The sequence below is a fragment of the Triticum urartu genome, chromosome 7A, assembly GCF_056163025.1.
Source record: "Triticum urartu cultivar PI428250 chromosome 7A, HENAU_Tu73, whole genome shotgun sequence".
In the NCBI taxonomy this organism is placed as follows: Eukaryota; Viridiplantae; Streptophyta; class Magnoliopsida; order Poales; family Poaceae; genus Triticum; species Triticum urartu.
The window spans coordinates 732481984-732503306 of record NC_141879.1 but is presented as its reverse complement, the minus strand read 5'-3'; the positions used below and the strand labels follow the sequence as shown (position 1 = coordinate 732503306).

The 21323-nt window shown below is 47.6% G+C and overlaps 1 protein-coding gene and 1 pseudogene across 1 annotated transcript; one reads left to right on the top strand and one right to left on the bottom strand.

Moving 5' to 3' along the window:
- Positions 1–2354: 2354 nt before the first annotated feature.
- LOC147962408 (uncharacterized) lies at positions 2355–3618 on the top strand (annotated as a pseudogene).
- A 12845-nt stretch (positions 3619–16463) lies between these two features.
- On the bottom strand, positions 16464–17848 carry LOC125524121 (uncharacterized). The gene has a single exon (XM_048689193.2). The coding sequence runs from the start codon at positions 17514–17516 to the stop codon at positions 16623–16625; it is 894 nt and encodes a 297-aa protein (XP_048545150.2). The 5' UTR covers positions 17517–17848; the 3' UTR covers positions 16464–16622.
- Between the last annotated feature and the right edge of the window lie 3475 nt (positions 17849–21323).

Below are 21323 nucleotides of genomic sequence, written 5' to 3'. Positions count from 1 at the left end.
TTTGACCTTCTCCCACTCTGGGCATCCGCGTGTGTCTGCCACCTCTGCGCCTCCTGTCGACCTGGTTGCCTCGGTTCACCCTCCTCACACCTCCTTCGCCCATGCTCTGTTGCATGGCGCGGCGCGCCCCTCTTCCCGCCAAAGCACGTCTATCCTTGCCACTCCTTCACCTCTTTTTAAACAGCGCCTTCCCTCAAACTTCTCCATGCGCTGCTTTCGCTGCCTAGCCCTAAACCACCGAGTTCGCCACTGCAGAGACCCAATGCGATGTAGGAACTATTGGATCTCCGGCCACCGGCAGCGAGACTGTACGCTCCCCTCTCGTTTCCTTGGCGCCTCCTCCCCATCTCTCCCGTTTTCCTCTCGGTTGACTAACGGCTCTTCTCCCTCGCCCTCCCTCTCATCTCACCACGCAGGTCCTATGGCGTACTTCATCCCCCTGGCGCCCGTGGAGGAGGTGATGGCTGCTCCGGTGGTGCCCGGCGCTGCTCCCAGCTCCACCCCTTCTACTCCAGCCACCGCCACTCCAGTCGCCCACGATCGCTCGACCTCCTTCGGCTCCGTCATCATCCTCTCCGATGACAGCAGCGAGGAGGAGGATCCCGAGGAGGTGGAGTTTGCTTCCGGAGAGGAGTCCACGGACTCCGACGAGGCCTCCGTCGACATCGACATGGAGCCACGCTCCTCGTGCCCGACTGCGTCAACGTGTTCATGCCCTACGTCCCCCTCGAGCACTTCGAGAACCTCTCCTATGCCTATGTCAACCCCCCGGCGGCCAACCTGGCAAACATCGTTCGTCGCGCCTTCCAAGAGGAGGCCGGGAACCCGCCCTACGCTCTGGTCACTGCCTCTCATGGGGTGGGCATGGTCGTCTTCGCCACGCCTGACGACCGCGAGCGCACCATCGAGGAGGGCCCTTTCCTGGGCCGTGAGCACACCGTCCACCTCAATTGCCACAGCGACACCGACAACCGCTTCCTCTTCCCTCATCGTGACCTTGCCGCCCTCGCCATAGAAGATTTCCCCATCGAACACTGGTTCCCCCAGCATATCCTCCACTCCACTGGCCCCTATGCCAATCCTTTCGACATAAACCCTATTTGCTTGGCCGGCATTGACTACTCCGCGGTGCTCGTCACTGTCAAGGCCAGGGATGTCAATGACATCCCTCACGCCCTGGCCATGCACGGCTTCAATGGCATTGGCACCATCGCCTCGGTCTCCATCATCTCCTGCACCAACCTGCCCGCCGCCGGTTTCGACTTCGCCTCTGCACCACCCTCTGATGGCAATGCTGACGACGACTTCCCCGTCGGCATGGGCGAGCATCTCGCCCCCCCTCCGCCGCCCCTAGCCTCGAACGATGACGGGGGGCGGGTCGCGGAGCTTCCCGCGGACGCACGATGTGGGCCTCCCCGGCGCCCGCTGTCAAGGCCAAGCCTCTTCTCGAGAAGCCAGCCAACATCCTCATCTACATGCGCCCAGGCTTCTTCGACATCGTTGTGATCAGCGCCTTTGCTGATCGCGGCTTTTACCGCATCCCCATGCAGACTCTCGGTGCGGCGCCCGGCATTCTCGTCGCCAACTTCGCCACTGCCTCCATCGGTCATCTCTCCAAGATTGCCACGGTCGGTCCTTCCAAATCGTTGGTCACCTCCGTCGACGTCGTCTACCGTGACTCCCAGGCACTGCCCGCTCCACCGCCCGACGCCCCTCTTGGTGGCCTTGACGGCATCGACCTCTCCTGGCCAGCTACGCCGCTGGTGCATGAGATCGCTGAGGATCCTGCTTCGGATGCCATGCAGCATGTCACTCCGGCGTCTCCCCCAGCCCGCCGCCGGAGTGCACGCCTCGCCGACATCGAGCCTCCGACCTATGTCTCCATCCTTCAAAAGGCCTCTCAACGGGTCCGCACTCTTAAGGAAGGAAAGCTCTCTGAAGGTGGGAAGGCGCTGATCCCCTCGAAGCTCATCGACATGGCAAGCGAAGTGACCTCGCCGCTCCCTCGCCGCGATGTCCTCGAACTCGCTGCCGCCTGCGACGTGCCCATCTCAACCCTCTCTGACGGAGAACCATCTGCTTAATGTTGTGCATCTTCTCCCGTGATGCGTGTCCCATCGTTGCCCCCTACCGTCGGCCTGTGACGGGTTGTATCGTTCCTAGTAGTGCTTCGGCCTTAGGGTTAGGCTCTTCTGAGCTAGGCCGCGGCGGTGATTTGCTTTTCGCTTCGTCGCACCTGTGCACTTGTGCTAGCTATCTCTCGGCCTTAGGCCTTCTTTGTTTTAAATTCAGTTGCTTCAAGTTCGCCCAGTCCGGCCTTGTATCCTTTCAACTTTGGTGTCCGCCCAGTTTTTATGAATCTTAAAACCCGGATAATCTCTTGGAACGTTCGTGGTCTAGGAAGAAACAAAAAAAATGCAATGACATTAAATCTGCTCTTTCCGGCCTCGATGCCTCCTTAATTTGTCAACAGGAAACCAAACTTGACGACATTTCCTTTTTTAAGGCTAGCTCCTTTCTTCCCCCTAATCTGCGCTCCTTTCACTTTCTTCCCGCAATTGGATCTGCCGGCGGGATCCTTACTGCCTGGAACGATCAGGACTTCTCGGTCTCTTCTGTTACTTCACTAACGTTCTCCTTAATGTTACACTTCGCGGCCAAGGCTAATAACGATACCTTCTCAATCTCGAATATTTATGGCCCGTGTGCTACCTCAGACAAGCAAGCCTTTGCCAATGAACTACTTCAGCTAGACCAATCTGTCTCCGGCCCTTGGCGCTTATTGGCGACTTTAACTTCACTATCAGACCTTCAGAACGATCGAATGATAACTTTGACCACTCTGAGGCTAATTTCTTCTCCTCCGTGCTTAATCAAATTAAGCTTCAGGAGCTTCCCCTGCTCGACAAGTTATATACCGGGTCCAATTAGCAGACCCCTCCTATCCTCGTTCGTTTCGATAGGGCTTTCGTTAACACCGACCGGAGCTTTCTTCTACCAGACTCTTCTCTCACATCCTCTTGCCATACAACGTCAGACCATGTTCCATTAGTCCTCTCTGCATCCTCCAAAATTCCTAAACCATCCATCTTTCGCTTCAACAATGGTCTCCTGCGTTTACAGCCTTTCAAAAATCTTATCACGCAAAATTGGAACAGTGTTCCTCCCTCTCAGAACATAGCCTCTCTATGCCTAAAACTAAAACGGATGCGGGCCGCAGCCAAGACTTGGGCTAGGAAGGCTAGGTCTCCTCTGGTGATCACCAAAAACTGTAAAACTGTCATCACCTTCCTTGACAAGATAGAAGAATCGCGTACTTTGTCCACCCTCGAACGCTCCTTGCGCACCCAGGTGGCTCTCTCGCTACATCGACACAATGCTCTCTCCGCGCTTTACTGGCGTCAACGTGCCAAAATTAAGGACTGTTCCCTCGGAGATGAGAACTCTGAGTATTTCCACCTTTGCGCCACCATTCGTATGCGTAAAAAGCAGATAAAGGCCATCACCGTAAACGGCTTCGATGTTTCCTCTCACTCAGGCAAGCATCAGGCTCTACGTGAGTACTTCAAAAAAAATCATCGGCTCTCCAACCGCCTGTCACATGCCCCCCAACCTTGATGAGTTGGTTTCAACGTCTCGTCTCAATTCGTCTCAGTCCAACGCTCTATGCGTGCCTTTCACCATAGATGAGCTCAAGAAGGCTTTCCTCTCCATGAACGACAACGCAAGTCCAGGCCCAGACGGCTTTGGGCCGGCTTTTTACAGAGCAAACTGGGATCTTGTTAAAAACGATTTGATGCATCTTTTATCTTCTTTTCACTCTTGCACCACCGACCTTACACGCATTAACAAGTCCTTTATCGTTCTCATTCCTAAAAAACTAGCAACTTCCGAACCAGATCACCTCAGGCCGATCTCGCTTCAGAACTGCTCCGTAAAACTCTACTCCAAATGCCTAACTAATCGTGTTCAACCGCTTATTCCGGACCTCGTCCACCCTAACCAATCTGGGTTCATTAAAGAACGTAACTGTTGGGGAACGTAGCAGAAATTCAAAATTTTCCTACGTATCACCAAGATCTATCTATGGAGAGACTAGCAACGAGGGGAAGGAGAGTGCATCTACATACCCTTGTAGATCGCTAAGCGGAAGCGTTCAAGTGAACGGGGTTGATGGAGTCGTACTCGTCGTGATTCAAATCACCGATGATCAAGTGCCGAACGCACGGCACCTCCGCGTTCATCACACGTACAGCCCGGTGAAGTCTCCCATGCCTTGATCCAGCAAGGAGAGAGGGAGAGGTTGAGGAAGACTCCATCCAGCAGCAGCACAACGGCGTGGTGGAGGTGGAGGAGCGTGGCAATCCTGCAGGGCTTCGCCAAGCACCACGGGAGAGGAGAAGAACTTGGGAGAGAGGGAGGGGCTGCACCAAAGGCATAAGGGGTGTTTCAAGAGGCCCTCCTACCCTCACTATATATAGGGAGCCCAAGGGGGGGGTGCGCCAGCCCTAGGAGATCCAATCTCCTAGGGGGCGGCGGCCAGGGGAGGTTTCCCTCCCCCCCAAGGCACCTAGGAGGTGCCTTCCCTCCTTGGGACTCTTCCTTAGGGTTCCCCCTTCACCCTAGGCGCATGGGCCTTAAGGGAAGTGGCGCCCCAGCCCACTTTGGGCTGGATCCCTTCCCACTTCAGCCCATGGGACCCTCCGGGATAGGTGGCCCCACCCGGTGGGCCCCCGGGACCCTTCCGGTGGTCCCGGTACAATACCGATGACCCCGAAACTTGTCCCGATGGCCGAAATAGGACTTCCTATATATAAATCTTTACCTCCGGACCATTCCGGAACTCCTCGTAACGTCCGGGATCTCATCCGGGACTCCGAACAACATTCGGTAACCACATACAAGCTTCCTTTATAACCCTAGCATCATCGAACCTTAAGTGTGTAGACCCTACGGGTTCGGGAGACATGCAGACATGACCGAGACGTTCTCCGGTCAATAACCAACAGCGGGATCTGGATACCCATGTTGGCTCCCACATGTTCCACGATGATCTCATCGGATGAACCACGATGTCAAGGACTTAATCAATCCCGTATACAATTCCCTTTGTCTAGCGGTATTGTACTTGCCCGAGATTCGATCGTCGGTATCCCTATACCTTGTTCAATCTCGTTACCGGCAAGTCTCTTTACTCGTTCCGTAACACATCATCCCGTGATCAACTCCTTGATCACATTGTGCACATTATGATGATGTCCTACCGAGTGGGCCCAGAGATACCTCTCCGTTTACACGGAGTGACAAATCCCAGTCTCGATTCGTGCCAACCCAACAGACACTTTCGGAGATACATGTAGTGTACCTTTATAGCCACCCAGTTACGTTGTGACGTTTGGCACACCCAAAGCATTCCTACGGTATCCGGGAGTTGCACAATCTCATGGTCTAAGGAAATGATACTTGACATTAGAAAAGCTTTAGCATACGAACTACACGATCTAGTGCTATGCTTAGGATTGGGTCTTGTCCATCACATCATTCTCCTAATGATGTGATCCCGTTATCAACGACATCCAATGTCCATGGTCAGGAAACCGTAACCATCTATTGATCAACGAGCTAGTCAACTAGAGGCTTACTAGGGACATGGTGTTGTCTATGTATCCACACATGTATCTGAGTTTCCTATCAATACAATTATAGCATGGATAATAAACGATTATCATGAACAAGGAAATATAATAATAACTAATTTATTATTGCCTCTAGGGCATATTTCCAACAGTCTCCCACTTGCACTAGAGTCAATAATCTAGTTCACATCGCCATGTGATTAACACTCACAGGTCACATCGCCATGTAACCAACATCCAAAGAGTTTACTAGAGTCAATAATCTAGTTCACATCACTATGTGATTAACACTCAATGAGTTCTGGGTTTGATCATGTTGCTTGTGAGAGAGGTTTTAGTCAACGGGTCTGAACCTTTCAGATCCGTGTGTGCTTTACAAATCTTTATGTCATCTCCTAGATGCAGCTACCACGCTCTATTTGGAGCCATTTCAAATAACTGTTCTACTTGGAGTTATTCTAAATTGTTGCTCCATTATACGTATCCGGTATCTCTACTCAGAGCTATCCGGATAGGTGTTAAGCTTGCATCGTCGTAACTCTTTACGTCGAACTCTTCATCACCTCCATAACCGAGAAAATTCCTTAGTCCACTAGTTACTAAGGATAACTTTGACCGCTGTACTGTGATCCATTCTTGGATCACTCTTGTACCCCTTGACTGACTCATGGCAAGGCACACTTCAGGTGCGGTACACAGCATAGCATACTGTAGAGCCTATGTCTTAAGAATAGGGGACGACCTTCGTCCTTTCTCTCTATGCTGCGTGGTCGAGCTTTAAGTCTTAACTTCATACCTTACAACTCAGGCAAGAACTCCTTCTTTGACTGATCCATCTTGAACACCTTCAAGATCATGTCAAGGTATGTGCTCATTTGAAAGTACCATTAAGCGTTTTGATCTATCCTTATAGATTTTGATGCTCAATGTTCAAGTAGCTTAATCCAGGCTTTCCATTGAAAAACACTTTCCAAATAACCCTATATGCTTTCCAGAATTTCTACGTCATTTCTGATCCATAATATGTCAACAACATATACTCATCAGAAATTCTATAGTGCTCCCACTCACTTCTTTGGAAATACAAGTTTCTCATAAACTTTGTATACACCCAAAATCTTTGATCATCTCATCAAAGCATACATTCCAACTCCGAGATGCCTACTCCAGTCCTTAGAAGGATTGCTGGAGCTTTGCATACTTATTAGCATCTCTCAGGATTGACAAAACCTTCCGGTTGTATCACATACAACCTTTCCTCAAGAAAATCGTCGAGGAAACAATGTTTTGACATCCTATCTGCAAGATTTCATAAATAATGCAGTAATCGCTAATATAATTCCAACAGACTCTTAGCATCGCTACGAGTGAGAAAGTTTCATCATAGTCAACTCCTTGAACTTGTCGGAAAACATCTTAACGACAAGTCGAGCTTTCTTAACGGGGATACTTACCATCATTGTCCGTCTTCCTTTTAAAATCCATCTGTACTCAACAGCCTTACGACCATCAAGTAGTTCTTCCAAAGTCTACACTTTGTTTTCATACATGGATCCTCTCTCGGATTTAATGGCCTTGAGCCATTTATCGGAATCCAGGCCCACCATCGCTTCTCCATAGCTCGTAGGTTCATTGTTGTCTAGCAACATGACTTCCAAGGCAGGGTTACGTACCACTCTGAAGTAGTACGCATCCTTGTCATCCTACGATGTTTGGTAGTGACTTGATATGAAGTTTCATGATCACTATCACAAGCTTCCACTTCAATTGGTGTAGGTGCCACAGGAACAACTTCCTGTGCCCTGCCACACACTAGTTGAAGAGACGGTTTAATAACCTCATCAAGTCTCCACCATCCTCCCACTCAATTCTTTCGAGAGAAACTTTTCCTCGAGAAATTACCTGATTCTAGAAACAATCCCTTATTGCTTTCGAATCTGAGACAGGAGGTATACCCAACTGTATCGGGTGTCCTATGAAGATGCATTTATCCGCTTTAGGTTCGAGCTTATCAGCCTGAAACCTTTTCACATAAGCATCGCAGTCCCAAACTTTTAAGAAATGACAGCTTAGGTTTCTCTAAACCGTAGTTCATACGGTGTCATCTCATCGGAATTACGTGGTGCCCTATTTAAAGCGAATGTGGTTGTCTCTAATGCCTAACCCATAAACTATTGTGGTAATTCGATAAGAGACATCATGGTATGCATCATATCCAATAGGGTGCAGTTATGATGTTCAGACACACCATCACACTATGGTGTTCCAGGCTGTATTAGTTGTGAAACAGTTTCCACAATGTCTTAATTCTGTGCCAAACTCGTAATTCAGATATTCATCTCTATGATCATATCATAGATATTTTATCCTCTTGTCACGACGATCTTTCAACTTCACCCTGAAATTACTTGAACCTTTCAATAATTCAGACTCGTGATTCATCAAGTAAATATACTCAACATCTACTCAAATCATCTGTGAAGTAAGAACATAACGATATCCACTACATGCCTCAGCACTCATTGGACTGCACACATCAAAATGTATTTCTTCCAACAAGTTGCTTTCTAGTTCCATTTTACTGAAAAACGAGGCTTTCAGTCATCTTGCCCATGTGGTATAATTTGCATGTCTCAAGTGATTCAAAATCAAGTGAGTCCAAACGGTCCATTTGCATGGAGTTTCTTTATGCATATACACCAATAGACCTGGTTCGCATGTCTCAAACTTTTCAAAACGAGTGAGCCCAAAGATCCATCAACATGGAGCTTCTTCATGCGTTTTATACCGATATGACTTAAGTGGCAGTGCCACAAGTAGGTGGTACTATCATTACTATCTTTTGGCATGAACATGTGTATCACTACGATCGAGATTCAATAAACTATTCATTTTAGGTGTAAGACCATTGAAGGTATTATTCAAATAAACAGAGTAACCATTATTCTCCTTAAATGAATAACCGTATTGCGATAGACATAATCCAATCATGTCTATGCTCAATGCAAACACCAATCTCGATGGTAGAGGGAGCATGCGATGCTTGATCATATCAACATTGGAAACACTTCCAACACATATCGTCAGCTCACCTTTAGCTAGTCTCCGTTTATTCCGTAGCTTTTATTTCGAGTTACTAACACTTAGCAACCGAACCGGTATCTAATACCCTGGTGCTACTAGGAGTACTAGTAAAGTACACATCAACACAATGTATATCCAATATACTTCTATCGACCTTGCCAGCCTTCTCATCTACCAAGTATCTAGGGTAATTCTGCTCCAGTGGCTGTTCCCCTTATTACAGAAGCACTTAGTCTCGGGTTTGGGTTCAACCTTGGGTTTCTTCACTAGAGCAGCAGCTGAATTGCCGTTTCATGAAGTATCCCTTTGTTCCCTTGCCCTTCTTGAAACTAGTGGTTTCACCAACCATCAACAATTGATGCTCCTCCTTGATTTCTACTTTCGTAGTGTCAACCATCGCGAATATCTCAAGGATCATCATATATGTCCCTGATATATCATAGTTCATCACGAAGCTCTAGCAGCTTGGTGGTAATGACTTCGGAGAACCATCACTATTTCATCTGGAAGATCAACTCCCACTTGATTCGAATGATTGTTGTACTCAGACAATCTGAGCACAAGCTCAACAATTGAGCTTTTCTCCCTTAGTCTGCAGGCTAAGAAAATCGTCGGAGGTCTTATACCTCTTGACGTGGGCACGAGTCTGAAATCCCAATTTCAGCCCTCGAAACATCTCATATGTTTCGCGACGTTTCAAAAACCGTCTTCGGTGCCTCAACTCTAAACCGTTTAACTGAACTATCACGTAGTTATCAAAACGTGTATGTCAGATGTTCGCAACATCCACAGACGACGTTCGAGGTTCAGCACACTAAGCGGTGCATTAAGGACATAAGCCTTCTATGAAGCAATGAGGACAATCCTCGGTTTACGGACCTAGTCCGCATATTGCTACTATCAACTTTCAACTAAATTTTCTCTAGGAACATATCTAAACAGTAGAACTGAAGCGCGAGCTAGGACATAATTTGTGAAGACCTTTTGACTATGTTCAGGATAATTAAGTTCATCTTATGAACTCCCACTCAGATAGACATCCCTCTAGTCATCTAAGCGATTACATGATCCGAGTCAACTAGGCCGTGTCCGATCATCACGTAAGACGGACTAGTCATCATCGGTGAACATCTTCATGTTGATCGTATCTACCATACGACTCATGCTCGACCTTTCGGTCTCTATGTTCCGAGGCCATGTCTGTACATGCTAGGCTCGTCAAGCTAACCCTAAGTGTTTTGCATGTGTAAAACTGTCTTACACCCGTTGTATGTGAACGTAAGGATCTATCACACCCGATCATCACGGCGTGCTTCGAAACGACGAACTGTAGCAACGGTGCACAGTTAGGGGAGAACACTTCTTGAAATTTTAATGAGGGATCATCTTATTTACTACCGTCGTTCTAAGCAAATAAGATGTATAAACATGATAAACATCACATGCAATCAAATAGTAGTGACATGATATGGCCAATATCATATAGCTCCTTTGATCTCCATCTTGGGGCTCCATGATCATCTTGTCACCGGCATGACACCATGATCTCCATCATCATGATCTCCATCATCGTGTCTTCTTGAAGTTGTCTCGTCATCGACATGCAAGTCGTGATTCCCTTGACAAGAACATGATCAATCTCATACATCATATATATCATTCATCACATCCTTTTGGCCATATCACATCACATAGCACACCCTGCAAAAACAAGTTAGACGTCCTCTAATTGTTGTTTTCATGTTTTACGTGGCTGCTATGGGTTTCTAGCAAGAACGTTTCTTACCTATGCAAAGACCACAACGTGATATGCCAATTGCTATTTACCCTTCATAAGGACCCTTTTCATCGAATCCGATCCGACTAAAGTGGGAGAGACAGACACCCGCTAGCCACCTTATGCAACTAGTGCATGTCAGTCGGTGGAACCAGTCTCACGTAAGAGTACGTGTAAGGTCGGTCCGGGCCGCTTCATCCCACGATGCCGCCGAATCAAGATAAGACTAGTAACGGCAAGCATATTGAACAAAATCAACGCCCACAACTACTTTGTGTTCTACTCGTGCATAGAAACTACGCATAGACCTAGCTCATGATGCCACTGTTGGGGAACGTAGCAGAAATTCAAAATTTTCCTACGTATCACCAAGATCTATCTATGGAGAGACTAGCAACGAGGGGAAGGAGAGTGCATCTACATACCCTTGTAGATCGCTAAGCGGAAGCGTTCAAGTGAACGGGGTTGATGGAGTCGTACTCGTCGTGATTCAAATCACCGATGATCAAGTGCCGAACGCACGGCACCTCCGCGTTCATCACACGTACAGCCCGGTGAAGTCTCCCATGCCTTGATCCAGCAAGGAGAGAGGGAGAGGTTGAGGAAGACTCCATCCAGCAGCAGCACAACGGCGTGGTGGAGGTGGAGGAGCGTGGCAATCCTGCAGGGCTTCGCCAAGCACCACGGGAGAGGAGAAGAACTTGGGAGAGAGGGAGGGGCTGCACCAAAGGCATAAGGGGTGTTTCAAGAGGCCCTCCTACCCTCACTATATATAGGGAGCCCAAGGGGGGGGTGCGCCAGCCCTAGGAGATCCAATCTCCTAGGGGGCGGCGGCCAGGGGAGGTTTCCCTCCCCCCCAAGGCACCTAGGAGGTGCCTTCCCTCCTTGGGACTCTTCCTTAGGGTTCCCCCTTCACCCTAGGCGCATGGGCCTTAAGGGAAGTGGCGCCCCAGCCCACTTTGGGCTGGATCCCTTCCCACTTCAGCCCATGGGACCCTCCGGGATAGGTGGCCCCACCCGGTGGGCCCCCGGGACCCTTCCGGTGGTCCCGGTACAATACCGATGACCCCGAAACTTGTCCCGATGGCCGAAATAGGACTTCCTATATATAAATCTTTACCTCCGGACCATTCCGGAACTCCTCGTAACGTCCGGGATCTCATCCGGGACTCCGAACAACATTCGGTAACCACATACAAGCTTCCTTTATAACCCTAGCATCATCGAACCTTAAGTGTGTAGACCCTACGGGTTCGGGAGACATGCAGACATGACCGAGACGTTCTCCGGTCAATAACCAACAGCGGGATCTGGATACCCATGTTGGCTCCCACATGTTCCACGATGATCTCATCGGATGAACCACGATGTCAAGGACTTAATCAATCCCGTATACAATTCCCTTTGTCTAGCGGTATTGTACTTGCCCGAGATTCGATCGTCGGTATCCCTATACCTTGTTCAATCTCGTTACCGGCAAGTCTCTTTACTCGTTCCGTAACACATCATCCCGTGATCAACTCCTTGATCACATTGTGCACATTATGATGATGTCCTACCGAGTGGGCCCAGAGATACCTCTCCGTTTACACGGAGTGACAAATCCCAGTCTCGATTCGTGCCAACCCAACAGACACTTTCGGAGATACATGTAGTGTACCTTTATAGCCACCCAGTTACGTTGTGACGTTTGGCACACCCAAAGCATTCCTACGGTATCCGGGAGTTTCACAATCTCATGGTCTAAGGAAATGATACTTGACATTAGAAAAGCTTTAGCATACGAACTACACGATCTAGTGCTATGCTTAGGATTGGGTCTTGTCCATCACATCATTCTCCTAATGATGTGATCCCGTTATCAACGACATCCAATGTCCATGGTCAGGAAACCGTAACCATCTATTGATCAACGAGCTAGTCAACTAGAGGCTTACTAGGGACATGATGTTGTCTATGTATCCACACATGTATCTGAGTTTCCTATCAATACAATTATAGCATGGATAATAAACGATTATCATGAACAAGGAAATATAATAATAACTAATTTATTATTGCCTCTAGGGCATATTTCCAACAGTAACATTGCGGAAAACTTCTTCCTTGCCGCGGATATTGTCCAAGCTTGCCACAAGTGGAATTGCCCGACTTTAGTTCTAAAATTAGACTTTAAGAAAGCCTTCGACTCAGTCTCCTGGGACTGTCTGTGCAAGATTCTCAAGGCGAAAGGTTTCCCAGATACTTGGATACGTTGGATTATGATGTTAAATGACTCCAGTCAATCAGCCATCCTGCTCAACGGTGTCCCCGGGAATTGGATCCAATGCAAAAAATGGCCTTAGGCAAGGCGATTCAATCTCCCCATACCTATTTATTATTGTTGTCGACATCCTGCAACGTATGATTCTTCATGCCTCCAACCAAGGCCTTCTGCAACATCCAATCACCACAAACTCCCCCTGCCCGGTGCTTCAATATGCCGATGACACTCTCATTATCATCAAGGCCGACCCCGACCATCTAGCCCACCTTAAACTTATTTTACATAACTTCTCATTGGCTACTGGGCTTACGATCAACTTTGAGAAAAGCACGTTCGCTCCGATCCACGTAGACCCTCACTCTGCTATGCTTATGGCATCCTCTCTAGGTTGCATAGTTGCTTCTTTCCCTCAAAATTACCTCGGCCTCCCTTTATCCACGCATAAATTACGGCTGCTAGATTTCCACCCTATGATTGCCAAGGTAGACAAGCGGTTGGCCGGGTGGTGAGGACACCTCTCTGCAGCCGGTAGGGCGGTCCTCGTCAAGTCCGTTATTCGTGCCCTCCCCACCTACGCCATGAGCGCTATGCTTCTTCCTGCTGGCACTACTCTAGAGATCGACAAACATTGTCGCGCTTTCTTCTGGGCCGGTGACGGCACTGTCAATGGGGGACAGTGTAAGGTTGCTTGGGATGAGGTTTGTGCACCGATTCGCAAGGGGGGTCTCGGTTTTCGTTGCCTACGCACCCACAATATTTGCCTCCTCCTCAAATCGCTAAGTAAAATCCACTGCCCAGGCAACGCCTTCTGGGAGACGTGGCTTGCTAACACCTACGGATGGGCTGGTGGGCACTACATTGGGGACTCCCATAGGTTGCACACGAACGTCTGGAAAGATCTATCTTCCGGCCTTTCCTTTTTTCGCTCCATCACCCGGGTCAAAATTGGCAACGGTATCTCTACCGCCTTCTGGCTGGACCTCTGGATCAGCGTCGTTCCTCTAGCTTCCCACTATCCAAATCTCTTCTCCCACACCACCAAACCGAATGTCTCAGTTGCGTTCGTGCTAGCCGATGTGGACCTGCGCCTTTCACTACAGCCACGTTTATCCAACGCTGCTAACTCCGAACTTCAATCCTTGCGATCCCTATTAGCCACTGTTATCTTAATGTCGCAGGTGCCAGATTCACGTATATGCAGGATTAATGACAAACCCCTCACTGTTGCAAATGCATATGAAGCGGCTTTTGCCTCTCGGCCAGAGGATCTGTTCACAGACGACTTCATCTGAGGGAAGAACTATGCGACTAACCGATGCAGGTTGTTTCTCTGGCTCGCATACAAAGGGCAATTGTTCACCAACGAGCGTCGATTCCAAAGAAGCTTGTCAGACTCCGACTCCTGCCCATTCTGCTCGGAAACAGAATGAACTTCCCACCTGCTGCTACACTGCCCAACGGCCTCTGAGGTCTGGACGGTCGTCGACTCCCTCAACATTGCTCCTGCTGATTGCGAGACTATACACGACCTGCAAAATCCACAGCTTACTTGCAAGGCCTGCAACACTGTCATCTTGGCTATCCTCTGGAGTATCTGGAAAAGAAGAAACGCCAAAATTTTCCGAAATGAGGTCGAATCCTTGGGAACTGTTCTCCGTCGTGCTGCTCAAGAAATCTTCCTTTGGTCAAACAGACGTGCTAATGAGACCCGGAAACAAATTCTGATCGACTGGGGAATTATGTTGTCCCGTCTGGATGTAGCTTAGTCCCTAGCTTTATCTTTCTCCTTAACCCCCCCCCCCCTCCCCCCCTCCCCCTCTCACCTCTCTGTAAATACTATGTAAAACGTTTTCAATAAAATGAGTTCAGGCTGGCCTTGCCCGCCGTAGTTCCCTCAAAAAAAAAAACTGCTCCAAAGTGAATTTAGTGGAGCGAAACCGATTTTTATGAAGCAGAGCAGTCCCAAACATGCCCTATTAAATCCAGGTTGCTAGCCCATCTGATGTGGTAAAAGTAAAGATGCCATAGTATTTGGCGAAACTATTTGACACGGCTTAGAGGCATATCAAATGTGGGAATCAGTTTTTCGAGGGGTCAGTGATGTCTAAGTTTAAAAAAGGGCATTTAGGGATAATAGTATGTCGATGTCTTGCCCATCTCCGGTGACTCCCATGTATCCTGTGTTGGCATCTGATGTACTGTCCTTTGATTTATGAACGATTTTAATTTTGTTTTTCTAACCGACTTTTCAGTGACGGAATGTGGTGCTTCTGAGTACCATTCCCTCCGTGCAAATAAAAAGAGAGTACCACTCCCTCCTTTCTAAAATATAAGGTATAATTTACTTTATCTTTATTCTTCATCACACAACTCTCTATGAATTTTACTACTGCATGTCTATAAATTAGTGTAAAGATATATGAAACGAAATTGTTTTCCAGACAATACGGTGATACAATTTATAAATGTTCAATCCATGTGTTTTGATATATGTATTGATTATCAAAACATGCATGAAAGACAGGACCAAGTCAAGCACGGTTTATATTTTGAGAAGAGGAGTATTGTGTTTTTTATTTAGAGGACGGTGCATCTGTGGTGTACGGCCCTCTCCATATATGGGCTTCGGCTGTAAATAACAGATGAGCCTTTGCAATCAAAGTCTCCAAATTCACGCCGAAATTGGGGGAGGAGATCCAAACTAGTTGTTTTTTAACCAAACATTAGATTCAGAAGAAACATGAGTTGCACAATTTGCTTGGATGATAAGATTACTTCTGATCAGTGATGACACGTCATGCTTAATTCCCTGCATCATATTTTATCACTCTCCACTTCTCTTTTAACATTTTGAAAAGTGTAGTAAACTCTGAACACTAAATGATGCGCAGATCCAATAAAAGCATCTCTAGCAGACCCCGTATAAGTGGTCAAACCCGTAAATTTTTTGTGTTTTATAATTTTGTTCGAAAAAAGTGTTCAGAATAGAAATTGTAAAAGTGGTCCAACCTGTAAATTTTTTAAGGGCCACCGAAAATGCACACCCGAAACCCTTGTCTTTGAAGGTTGGAAGGCCGAATCTAGAGGGCCTCGTATACCGGTCAAACCTCATCGGAGCAAACATGCCGCCGCGGAGTTTGTCGGAATCCGCCCTAAACTCGTCGGAGCAAACATGCCGCCGTGGAGTTTGTCGGAATCCGCCCTAAACTCGTCGGAATTTATCACCGCATACCGGAAAAGGCCGCTAGATGCCGCAATCGATCGCCGCCGGTTCAAATTGGACGAGCTCGACATCGCCGTGGCCTCCCATGACCTCAGCCTGGCCGCCGGAATCCTCCCGGCACGGCGGGCAAAGGGGCACGACTCAGCCGGCGTGGCTGACAGTAGAGCAACGCACGGACGGCGGAGGCGACGGGGCGTGGCCGCGTGGTGATGGGGCGCGGCCGACGTGAAGATGGGGCGCAGCGACAGGGACTGGGTGTGGCCGACGGGGTTGGGCGCGGCCGGTGTGGCCGGCTGGGGGAAGGAGCGGCAGCGGCCGGACTGGAGGAAAGAGCACTTTATCCCAGTTTTACAGTTTGGTTTACAGCGTCTGTTTGGCCGTAGCTAAAATGAACCCTTAAAATGCATTTTTTTTCCCGAATTTCAGTTTTACAATTTGCGATTTTAAGAAGTCTGCTAGAGATGCTCTTAGTACTACAAATTCGTTCTTCTATTCATGATCTACGTCTGCTAGAGATGCTCTTAGTACTACAAATTCCTTCTTCTATTCATCATCTACTTATTTACAGTTACGCTGGATTTCTGCCACTAATTTCACTAGTACAGCTAAGATGGATGGCACATGATAGTAGCAAAGCTAGAAGATGTGGAGCGTGTGGATGTTGAGGAGCGCGACCCTGGTCTGCACGAGGCTCCGGAACACCTTCTCGCTCCCGGCCTCCATCTCCTCGATGAACTCCTCCAGCTCCTCCAGCCTTTCCGCCACGGCTATCTCCTCCGACCCCGACCCCGGCGCCGGCGCCTTCTTGTTGTTCTTCGTCACCAGGCACGCCAGCGCCGCCGTCCCTTTGCACGAGCACGACTCCGCCGCCACGGACCCCAACATGGCCGCCACGGCCCCGAACAGCGCGGCCGAAGCCGACGCCGTGGCCGAGGCCGACTCCATCAGCAGCCCCGTCACCTCCACCTCCGCCGAGCTGCCATGACCGCCGCCGAGGATGCTCAGGCGCGAGGGCCCGACGGCGCACTCGCTGGCCGTGGCGGCCAGGCGCGCGAGCTCCTTCCCGGCCCTGCGCTGCGACCGCACTGCCGAAGCCAGGCGTGCCCCGTCGCGACGGCGCACGGCCGCCAGAGCCTCGGCGACGTCCTGCTTGAGCGGCACCACGGCCTCCTGGAAGCAGCCGTGCGCGTCGGCGAGGCGGAGGAAGGAGTCCAGGAGGCGGTCGACGCTGCCGCCGGCGCCGGAGAGCGCGGCCTGGGCCTCGGGCAGGTCGAGCAGGTCGCCGAGCGCGGCATGGAGCGCGTCTACGTGCGCCAGCCCCGTGGCCACGGAGGCGGCCAACGCCGCCGTGCCCTGCTGCGCCCAGGCGCGCACGGAGCGGATGTGGGTGTGGAGGTGCGCCAAGATCGTGTGCGAGCGGCACGGCAAGCTCACGGACCGCCCGTGGTACGACGGGGACGGAGCGCGCGCCTTGGGAGACCTCGAGGGGCTGAGAGGGAAGGAGATGGAGCGTGCAAAGGCGCGCGCCATGGCTTGCGGTCGAGATACCGCTTTGACGATGGTTGGTGTGCGCGGCTGCTTGCGTGTCTGTCTGTGCAGCGTTGCTGCCTTATAAAGATCCCAGCTGAGCTCTCTCGAGTATGAGTTGAGCTGGACGTGGGTTGATGTCTGACAGTGACACACGCGCTTGCACGTGTGCTTGTGTGGTCGAGGTACAGCGCGTGGTGAGGGAGTGATGTGGTTTTCAGCGGTTGTGTCAGACAACACGAAGTGGCACTGTTGCCGTGTAATGCCAAGATCGTTCTTGGTTTCTGGCCTCTGTTTTTATTCCTTTTTTTTTGGTGAGTCCAGATCGATCTGCCCAGCATGCATAATCAGCTTTCTGATCGAGATTCAGCAGAGCAAGACCACAACACAGGTTGTAGGGATACTCCCCAACTTACATCCAGATTCAGATTTCTATATTTGAAAGGATTTTCTTTTGTGTTCATCTTTGTTCATCGATTAAGTGAGAAATCTCTTTAGATATGATACAAGTATCTTACAGTTGAGTCATATATATTAGCAACCAGGGCTCAACCCCCTCTCCCCCTTCCTCCTAATTGCAGTAAGTGCGAAGCGAGAGTAAGCCGACATGGTTTTCGGCGACCCTCGATGAACTCATGGGATCCCCTTTCTTTGTTGGAAGCTCCGGTAACGAGAGCGGAGAGGAACTTATGGACACATTACACACTATACAGTTGGTAGAATTTATTTATTTGGTGTTACAACTAAATTTGAGACTCCTCATAAACTCTTAACACACTCTACCAAGTTTGGATATTTAAGGATACTAAGGATATGGAAAGACATAAAAATGCTATAATATAATCTGTAGAAATGTATACTCGAAGAAATGTTATATATTTGTTCTCTTAGATTTATGGAGAAATGCATTGTGATAAAAGATTTGCATAAATATATCAAATTAAAATGAAATTTATATCATTTATTGATAAAAATATAATTTAATCTTTAACATGTGAAAACTATTTGGATAATGATAAATAATAAAAATTATGAATGTTACTATACCAAAGCGTGAATATATAGTTAATTATACTAGTTATACAAAAAATACTAGTCAAAATAGTATGTTGAAAATTGCGTGTATTAATAAAATAATGTGTGGTTACTACTAAGATAAAGCATATAGTACTAAAGTAAAAATGTTTAATATAAATAAAGAAAAACAATTAAGTTTAACACGTCATATATATATACCATTCACATGAGTGTATATAATTAGAAGGCAGAGTATTTATATAAAGAACATGACCTCATCTTTATTAGAAAGATAATTACACTAATGATTTCCAACCAAAATATTATATTTGTACTCGATTGCAAACAAAAAAGACCGAATTTGTTTTTTATTATATTTAGTATGATTTTTTCTTTCAATTTTATAAATTATAAAAAATATAATAACAAAGATGTGTATGTTTGTCTTAATAAAATATATTTTCATTGCAACATTTTTCTATGTTTATAAATAAATATGTAACTATGTTTTTTATTAAAGATTTGATGAAATGCATTCTTACCATAAAATTTCAGAATTTAATAATTTCAATGATGTTTGATATGTTAATAAATGAATTGTGACTTAAATTTTTTGTTTATTTGGAAGGCTTCTTTACTTGTTTTTTTTCTTTTAGCCACATTGAGAAACATGTCGCTTCGGAAAACATATGAGAAAACAAAATTTGCTTGGTCATGCATTGCATGAATCATTACAGACATGATCTGGTGGAAATTCACGGCTACTTGTTGAGCATTGGAAAGCGAAATATATGGGGCCTACTTTATCATTGACCCCACAAACTATTTAAAAAAATCCATCCTCTCCCATTAAACAAAAACTCTTGGCTGGGCTCATCCACTTTTCCGACAAAAAAATAGTGCGTAACCCCCCCCCCCCCCCCCCCCCCCCCCCCGCGCACGCGCGGAAATGTCGGAATTGACCAACTTGTGTCATTTGCCAGGTTTGAAAGGGAGTTAACAAATTCACAACCTACATTATTTTCAAATGATTTTCTCTAAGAGGATTTGTGAATCTATTAAAGATTGTCTAGGGCTTATCGGCCCGATCTCATTGACAAATTTGTGGATAAAGTTCATGAAACCAGGAATCTAGACGAAAAATGGTCACATTAATATTATTTATGCATGTGTCTTAGAGATTTGCACCGAGAAGAATGCTAGAGTGTTTAGAAATGCCTCCATCCAGATCATCATTGTTATGGGCATTAGGGAACATTATTTATTGAGAGTATAGGCTTTGACACCTCCATTGTCGTTCTATTTTTTAAAATTGTTACCAAATCAAACAACGCAAATATTTTGCATCTGTTTTGTATAAAAAAACTCATTATACAAGAAAAAGAATGGTAAAGAATTTTATTGAAGTAAATATCCGTTGAAGGAATTGAAAAAAATGCGGTAGGGTGAGGGGGAGGGCTAGATAAGAAAAGAGTGTGAACTAAGCATATCTTAAGCCATCTCCAATGCAATCTGTCAAAGCACACCTAAATGTTCGAACCGCGTGGTTCGGACACATTTTGCCCTCCAACCCCGTGCATCAAATGTTCGCTGACCAATCCATATGTCCTAACTCCCACATATGCAGACAAAACCTTGGGATCTTTGCAGGTGCCCAGAAAGTCTGCTTGACCCATCGTCAGTTGGGACACATGTCCTCACAGCCCATGTGATTTTTTTCTCTAGCTCCACCTACACCATCAAGTTGTCCGAGTTGATGGTTTCTTTATGCATACGGTTGGATGATCGCCTCCCTTACCGTTGTCCGCCGCACGTCTGGACGTGTTTGTGGACATTTGGTATGTCCATTTTGGGGTACAACATTGGAGATTCCATTAAATGGTTAGGTTAGTTGTGGTATAATCAACTAACCTGGATTCAGATCTTAGACTTGACATTGGTGCTCCTGTATTTCCTAAGTTGTTTTCATGCATTTTGACGCTATTATTTCAATGGTATGATTTGTGTGTCGATTACAAGGTGGTGATAGGGGTATATAGGGTATATGTGCATACGTCCATAGGGATGAGCGTATGTGCAAGAGATGGAATCTTTGTATGTTCTATGTTTCCAAATAAAATGGCAACAAGTAGCACTAATTTTATTTGGTGTAATGGAAAAATTAACACTTTTCTTATCCCCGCTAGATCAATTTTTACAAGGGAAACAATCCAATTCGGCTCACCGGTCGCGTCGTGCATCGGTCGCTCGGTCGAGATGCATGTGGGCTCCCTTACTGCCTACCTTACGGCAAAGGGAGCCACGTTCGTCCACTTGTTTTTCCTGTAGCTTCTCCCCTTCTCCTTCACATGCTCTCTTCTTCTCCGGCTAGCTCATTCGTGTTGCCCTCTATCCTTCCCGTACCAATCCTCCATGGATCGCGCAAGAACAAGCTCTTTCATGTTTTACCATCTCTCCTTCCCCACAGAAATCCACCTTGCATGGTCCTCACAAGGTTGAGCTCAAGCCACAACGTGGTGCACACAAGGGCTGGTCATGCAGAAGGCGATGGTTTTTTTTGCCGTGCGTCTTGGAGGGTATGATGCTGCAAGCTGTCCGCCGTTGCTGCTAGCTAAATGGTGTGCTACAACGTCGACAAGAGTAGTACGAGCAAAGGCCACGATGAGCGGCGGGGCTGAGAGGTCACACATCGCTGCAGTGATCGGCCATCCGTGTGGGCTGCGATTGACATCGATGCGTGATGTGAGCCCGCGATGATCGTTGTCGTCGAGGTTGCGAGCGCTAGCATGTGGA

Bases quoted from the DNA above. Each gene is read 5' to 3' on its own strand.
- LOC125524121 (XM_048689193.2), bottom strand. From the start codon at position 17,516: ATGGCGCGCGCCTTTGCACGCTCCATCTCCTTCCCTCTCAGCCCCTCG.